Source organism: Physella acuta, unplaced genomic scaffold (genome assembly GCF_028476545.2).
Source record: "Physella acuta isolate Inbredline_101_S28 unplaced genomic scaffold, ASM2847654v3 ptg000563l, whole genome shotgun sequence".
NCBI lineage: Eukaryota > Metazoa > Mollusca > Gastropoda > Physidae > Physella > Physella acuta.
Window position 1 is genome coordinate 41894 of NW_026732082.1, and position 7744 is coordinate 49637.

At 39.5% G+C, this 7744-nt stretch overlaps 1 protein-coding gene across 1 annotated transcript; it reads right to left on the bottom strand.

The window, feature by feature from the left end:
* Positions 1-544: 544 nt before the first annotated feature.
* LOC131946580 (uncharacterized) lies at positions 545-7206 on the bottom strand. Its single transcript, XM_059307446.1, has 5 exons — positions 6926-7206; positions 6060-6163; positions 3410-3617; positions 2364-2549; positions 545-1311 (listed from the first exon to the last, which is right to left on the bottom strand). The coding sequence occupies exons 1-5, from the start codon at positions 6965-6967 to the stop codon at positions 1177-1179; spliced, it is 675 nt and encodes a 224-aa protein (XP_059163429.1). The 5' UTR covers positions 6968-7206; the 3' UTR covers positions 545-1176.
* Positions 7207-7744: the final 538 nt, after the last annotated feature.

Below are 7744 nucleotides of genomic sequence, written 5' to 3' on the forward strand. Positions count from 1 at the left end.
GTGCACTTGGCTGTGCAATTTCTGCGAAAGTAGCAGTATCCGTACATCGGTCAGTTGTGATTATGCCTTTTTCCTCGGTGCCAACTGACGATAGTTTGAGCAGTTTTTTTTAAAACCCTCTTCTGTAATACATTTGTTTTAGAACACCATGTTCAGTTCCTAGCTGGTAGAAAAAGTACTGGGCCTTCCACAAGGAAGTTTCGGTGATTGCCTGTCACTATGTTGGTTTCCGTATAGAATACTTAGCCCATTTCAGTAATTCTATAGAGCGCAAAATAAATTACCAGGTTTCTCACATGATAAATAATAGGTATTTTCAATATTAGGGTAATAAACAGAGGGGTTAAATCAAAGACACTTTTATCGGAATTTGTGTGTGTTTGTGTGTGTGGCGTATGTGTGTGTGTCTGTGTGTGTATGGGGGGGGGGGGTGGTATATATTATTGGGGTGATAGGTAAGCAATTTAAATTGCACATTTTTCTGTATCTTTTTAACCATCAATGTCTACATTACAATCATTTATTTAAGCATGTAAAAAATCGATTAAAAAGCGAACTCTGTTTCTGTTTTTAATTCACTTTAATGTGAAAACATGAGAAGTAGTGCATATTTATCTGGTAACAAAAGGAGCCCTAGGTCTACAGTTTCAACTCATCACCCACACACACATGCGTTTTTAATCATGAGAAACAGGTAACGATAAAAATAGACGATGTTAATGAGAATAAGGCAATCAGGAATCAAAAACAAAAATTCGATATTGATTACGCTTACTTTGATAGACATTGATAATACTGTTAAAGTAGGTCACATGGGACAAGGCCAAAAAAGAAACAGAACGCCAGGCCTGTGTATGCGTAAAGTTCAAGGACAAGAGGTCGTGTGAGTTCAGATATAAAAGACCAGGAAACATGTCATATTTCTTGCTACAAGTTTCGTTATTTTTGTCATTTTTCATATTATGTGTATTAAATTTTAAAAATGTATTAAAAAGTTGTTGTGCTGTAAAAATAAAATATACACTCTGTGAATTGTTCAATGAATCCTTTGGTCGAGGTGTCTAGTCAAGCCACATTTCTTGGAACTCAGTACTATACTTTTTTAATGCTAACATATTGCTTCAACAAAGCCGAAAAAGTTCCAGAATTTGCAGCCCTAAGACACGTGACGCTCGTCTACAGTGGCGCGACCCCGCCACATCCATACACGACCCCGTTCATGAAATTGTGGGATGGGTCTTCAAAGGACCATTGGTTCTTCTCCTCGTAGAGGTCGCTTATGATGCCTTCGAAGTTCCCAACAGTCTGGCTCTGTGGTCACAGAATAAATTGTGTTTACATTCAATAGCTGAGGGGTGGGGGGGGGCATAGCGGTAGCAATCTATTCAAGCGCCCGGGATGAACTATCAATTTTGCGCCCCCAACCATTAATATACTTATTCAATATTCAAGTTGACAAAAATGTCCCCCCCCCCCCCAACCCCATCACTAAGTTCGAAAATTCGGGGCGCTTTTAACCAGTCATTGTTACTAAACAGTTATTATATTGGTGTCACATAGTTGATGTTGAAATGCTGCATAAGCCTGTCATAGCAGTCTATTTTGTTAACTGTGACTGTATATAATGCAGCAAATCAGCTCTAAATGAGATTTTTTTTAAAAACCCAGTTTGCCGCCCCCATCCACAGGATCTGAACTGACCCTCCCACCTTCCCTAGCTACGCCTCTGCTGTATACAGCATATTGGAGAGGGACAAATTTAATCAAATTACAATTTAAGAATCAGAAATGGCATCGAATTTATGAATATAATATGTGGAAGTTTTACATTTTAACGATGCTTTTAATATTGCTTTATTATAGATCTGTATCAAAAAATGTAGCAGAACTGCTATTCTGCTTGTATAGAACATCAATGTTATCTTATCATGGATGTATCCATATTACCCACCAGAATTTACCAGTGTATGTATCCACATTACCCACCAGAATTTACCAGTGCATGTATCCACATTACCCACCAGAATTTACCAGTGTATGTATCCACATTACCCACCAGAATTTACCAGTGCATGTATCCACATTACCCACCAGAATTTACCAGTGTATGTATCCACATTACCCACCAGAAATTACCAGTGCATGTATCCACATTACCCACCAGAATTTACCAGTGGATGTATCCACATTACCCACCAGAATTTACCAATGGATGTATCCATAATACCCACCAGAATTTACAAGTGTATGTATCCACATTACCCACCAGAATTTACCAGTGGATGTATCCACATTACCCACCAGAATTTACCAGAATTTACCAATGGATGAATCCACATTGCCCCACATCCACTGTAACTTACCAATGAAGAGCGATATCCACCTACGTAGACAGTGGGAGACAGGGCGATGTCCGTCCTGACCAACTCGTCAGTGTTGTTGTAGGTCCGGCCATCTACCTCGTACCACAGACCGGTCAGGGATTTTTGCCGGTCGACGCTAGAGCCGGTACCGGCACTGGTTGTTTGCCAAGACCGGAATATGTCAACCTATAAATAGAATCATCACGTGAATAATTTTTCTAGCTCCAACATGGTAAAACAATCGTCAATAAACCCAAAAAAAAATCAACCTATAAATAGTATTATCACATGATTAATTTCTCAAGCCGCAACAATGCTGAAACAATATTTATAAACGTTACCCAGGGATTATTATTTCCCTTTAGTCATAAGACAAACAATATTCTTTACTAGTATACTATCAATGCTTAATAGCCTATATTTTGCTTTTGGCTCTATATAGCAAGCCAAAGTAAGATAGATCACCATCTACCTAAACATAAGCTGCAGAGATCTACCTAGTGAATAACATGAACATAATATTTAAACAATTGTGAAATTTTAAAAGGGATCATCCTTAAATGGTAACATGCTTTTTTAGCAGATTTTTAAACTGAACTACACTATCGTATTTTCTAAAAGTCATAAATCTTTCACCCTCAAAGAGATTTTGCAGTTAAAGTCAAATCACTGCCACCCGCCCCGCCAAAAAAGAGAAAAGTTGCATTTCTCTTAATCTGAAAATCATCATATTTCTTATTAACATGAAAGGGGGGTGGGGGTGGGGTTCTTGAAGCTTCCGGTGGGAGCGGTGTGCACTTGAAATTTTGAAGGGGAGGGGGGCGGAAGGACATTGGGTAAGGTATATGTTTACTATATAAATTATATATACTTTTCTACCATATAGGGTGAGGTGGAGAGGTAATCAGTGTTAAGTTGTCTCAGGGACGACTAACCGCCCCATAACGTTGTTCCACGATCTAAGCAACTAATAAAGTTAACAAACTCATGGATGACTGACCATGCCGTTTTTGCACGCACTAAAGGATTTATAAATGTAAACAAACCGAAATCCATTCGTCTATGTTAACCTCCTCTGTCCCCTGATACAGCCCGCCGTAGTAGCCTTCTATCCCCGTGGGTGAGGTGTTGAACAGGTGGTACACCAGCTTGCCGTTACGGAGAAACACAGCCTCGTCATCGTCGTGAGGGCCCCGAGCATACAGCAGCAGGCCATTGGCTTGGGTGGTCTTAAACTTGAAGGAGTAGTGGGCGCTAGTGGACAGAAGACGAGGGTCAGTAAATGTTTGGGCGCTAGTGGACAGAAGACAAGAGTCTCAGTAAATGTTTGGGCGCTAGTGGACAGAAGACGAGGGTCTCAGTAAATGTTAAGTAGTAGGCGCTAGTGGACAGAAGACAAGAGTCTCAGTAAATATTTGGGCGCTAGTGGACAGAAGACGAGGGTCTCAGTAAATGTTTGGGCGCTAGTGGACAGAAGACAAGAGTCTCAGTAAATGTTTGGGCGCTAGTGGACAGAAGACGAGGGTCTCAGTAAATGTTAAGTAGTAGGCGCTAGTGGACAGAAGACAAGAGTCTCAGTAAATATTTGGGCGCTAGTGGACAGAAGACGAGGGTCTCAGTAAATGTTTGGGCGCTAGTGGACAGAAGACAAGAGTCTCAGTAAATATTTGGGCGCTAGTGGACAGAAGACAAGAGTCTCAGTAAATGTTTGGGCGCTAGTGGACAGAAGGCAAGAGTCTCAGTAAATGTTAAGTAGTGGGCGCTAGTGGACAGAAGCCAAGGGTCTCAGTAAATGTTTGGTCGCTAGTGGACAGAAGGCAAGAGTCTCAGTAAATGTTTGGGCGCTAGTGGACAGAAGGCAAGAGTCTCAGTAAATGTTTGGGCGCTAGTGGACAGAAGCCAAGGGTCTCAGTAAATGTTTGGGCGCTAGTGGACAGAAGCCAAGGGTCTCAGTAAATGTTTGGGAGCTAGTGGACAGAAGCCAAGGGTCTCAGTAAATGTTTGGGCGCTAGTGGACAGAAGCCAAGGGTCTCAGTAAATGTTAAGTAGTGGGCGCTAGTGGACAGAAGCCAAGGGTCTCAGTAAATGTTTGGGCGCTAGTGGACAGAAGACGAGGGTCAGTAAATGTTAAGTAGTGAGCGCTAGTGGACAGATGCCAAGGGTCTCAGTAAATGTTTGAGCGCTAGTGGACAGAAGACGAGGGTCTCAGTAAATGTTTGGGCGCTAGTGGACAGACGACAAGAGTCTCAGTAAATGTTAAGTAGTAAATGTTAAGTAGACAGAAGACCAGTAGATGTTAGGGTGAATATTATGTCGTTGTGGCCATGACCCATGCATTGTGTTATGTAAGTACTGACCCTGCATCGTATTTTATACTTGTTCGTAAGTACGGACCGAATACATAGTATTATAATATTATGTGCGCGCTAAAATCCTCCATGGCGTTAAGCACTAATCCCTACATGGTGTAATGTAAGCACTAATCCAATACATAATGTTATGAAAGTGCATGGTATTATGTAAGCACTGAGCCTTACATGGTGTTATGTAAAGGCTGACCCTTGCATGATGTTGTATAACTGCTAACCCTTGCATGTTATGTAAATACTAACCCCTTATGGTGTTATAAAAAACCTGACCCCTACATGATGTTCTATAAAACCTGACCCCTACATGGTGTTATATAAAACCTGACCCCTGTATGGTGTTATATAAAACCTGACCCCTACATACATGATGTTATATAAAACCTGACCCCTGTATGGTGTTATAAAAAACCTGACCCCTACATGATGTTATATAAAACCTGACCCCTACATGATGTTATATAAAACCTGACCCCTACATGATGTTATATAAAAGCTGACCCCTACATGATGTTATATAAAACCTGACCCCTACATGATGTTATGTAAAAGCTGACCCCTGCATGGTGTTATATAAAACCTGATCCCTGTATGTTATATAAAACCTGACCCCTGTATGGTGTTATATAAAACCTGACCCCTGTATGTTATATAAAACCTGACCCCTGTATGATGTTCTATAAAACCTGACCCCTGTATGGTTTTATATAAAACCTGACCCCTACATGATGTTATATAAAACCTGACCCCTACATACATGGTGTTATATAAAACCTGACCCCTGTATGGTGTTATAAAAAACCTGACCCCTACATGATGTTATATAAAACCTGACCCCTAAATGATGTTCTATAAACCCTGACCCCTGTATGATGTTATATAAAACCTGACCCCTACATGCATGGTGTTATATAAAACCTGACCCCTGTATGGTGTTATAAAAAACCTGACCCCTACATACATGGTGTTATATAAAACCTGACCCCTGTGTGGTGTTATAAAAAACCTGACCCCTGCATGATGTTATATAAAACCTGACCCCTGTATGGTGTTATATAAAACCTGACCCCTGCATGATGTTATATAAAACCTGACCCCTGTATGGTGTTAAATAAAACCTGACCCCTGTATGGTGTTATATAAAACCTGACCCCTGTATGGTGTTATATAAAACCTGACCCCTGTATGTTATATAAAACCTGACCCCTGTAAGATGTTATAAAAAACCTGACCCCTACATGGTGTTATATAAAACCTGGCCCCTGCATGGTGTTATATAAAAGCTGATCCCTGTATGACAACTAGCTTTAGAAACCACAACTGTACTAACTTGTTGTTGTTGTTGAAATTTTCCGGCGAGAAGTCCAGATAAGAGTTGCCGTTAAAGGTGTAGCATTGTCCGGTTTGTGTGACCGCCCCTGTGGTCAACAGTGGCTGTTTGATGAGAGAAAGATTAACTGTGTCATGTTTGACATCAACACTAAGACGTGCTATTTCCCAAACAATTGAAACACACCAGTTGCAGGCTGATTTGTATTTGAAAACAATTTAAATTTACCAATTATAGGGTGGTGTGTTATTGTAAAGACAAAAAAAAAGGTGTTTTAATTTTTAAAATTCAGTGCTTTCAATGTAGAACGAAGTTTAAAAATCATCGTGTGATGGTAAGTTACTGACAGATGAAAACAATGTTAGCTTTAAAATGTAATATATCCAGACTTCAGCCGAAAGTATTTGTTCTATACTTGTATATAAATCAATATAAAAAAAAAACTAGAAAAAAAACATCAACTACAAAGATTTGATATTGAACAAGTTCTCAACCAGTTTACTAGATTTGAGCGATCATCTACAATGTCTATTGTTTATATTCCTTTATCATAAGAATCATAAGAATCTGCTAAGGGCGACAACTTAGTTGACTATTTTAATAAAAAATATTGTATTTTTAAAGGTCCAATTTAGTTTGATACAAAATGCTATTTAAAAAAAAAGATTTAAAAAAATTGTTATAATTGTACATAGCTTTGTATCATCACGCAGAAATATTATTTACTAGCACGCACTGAAGTTGCTATTAGGATAAAACAATGGTATTAGAAATTTGCTCTAATTAATTCAATATGCAATTTTCTAGAGATTACAACTAAATCTTAAAACCTCTAATCGTATTTTATACGTTAATCAAAGACTTACCAGCAATGTAAGCACAAGTAATGTTAAAACGAAAATCTCCATTTAATTTATGTGTTCCAAGTTCTGTAAGCAAGGGGCGACTGTAAAGCTGGAGTAGTTTCCCTTACTGCAGATAACCAGGGTTATCTATCTTCCCCTCGGGTCTCCGTCTACCCATGAAGAGTAACAGGAGCCTGAATTATCTTGACAAGTTGATAACTGCCAGCACCGGATGTTGTTAAATACTTTACTCACTGGAACACTTTCATCAACGGCCAGTTTTAGAAATATGACCTTGACCTTTAAGCTTGTGTACGAGGAGATAAAAAAAAAAACGTACATTTAGCCCATTTAAATATACACAGGAGAATAAATCTATGAATTTCAAAGGTGTGTTCAGTCTAAAACAATTTTATTTTAACTAGAATAGAGTGGATAATTCTATTCTGACTAGAATCAACACGTTAATTTTTATTTTGAGTAGCCTAAATACTTGTTTGAGTAGAATATCTACTTAAACGTACTCTAGTTCAATTTTTACCACAATGTTATCTTCTGGCATTGATGCCCACCCCCCCCCCACACCTGCCTCCCAATCCCCTCCTCCTCCTCCACACACACACACACACACACCGTTCAGATAGAGACTACATACTTCATTATTTTCTAGCCCTTGGTTAGCTCTCCGTCCTAGGCCAGTCGTCTGCCGTCTCAGAATTCGCGGAATGGGAGCTCTACCCAGGCAACTTGTGGATGGAGACACTGAGGCCAATTGTCCAACAGACCTTATCTGACCAGGGTCGGTGGGCAAATAGCAGTGGTGGGGAGTATGTACTGGTG

Bases quoted from the DNA above. Each gene is read 5' to 3' on its own strand.
- LOC131946580 (XM_059307446.1), bottom strand. From the start codon at position 6,967: ATGGAGATTTTCGTTTTAACATTACTTGTGCTTACATTGCTG. The intron at 6,164-6,925 runs GTAAGTCTTTGA...CTCATCAAACAG, and splicing joins TACTTGTGCTTACATTGCTG to CCACTGTTGACCACAGGGGC. The intron at 3,618-6,059 runs GTTAGTACAGTT...TCTGTCCACTAG, and splicing joins AATTTCAACAACAACAACAA to CGCCCACTACTCCTTCAAGT.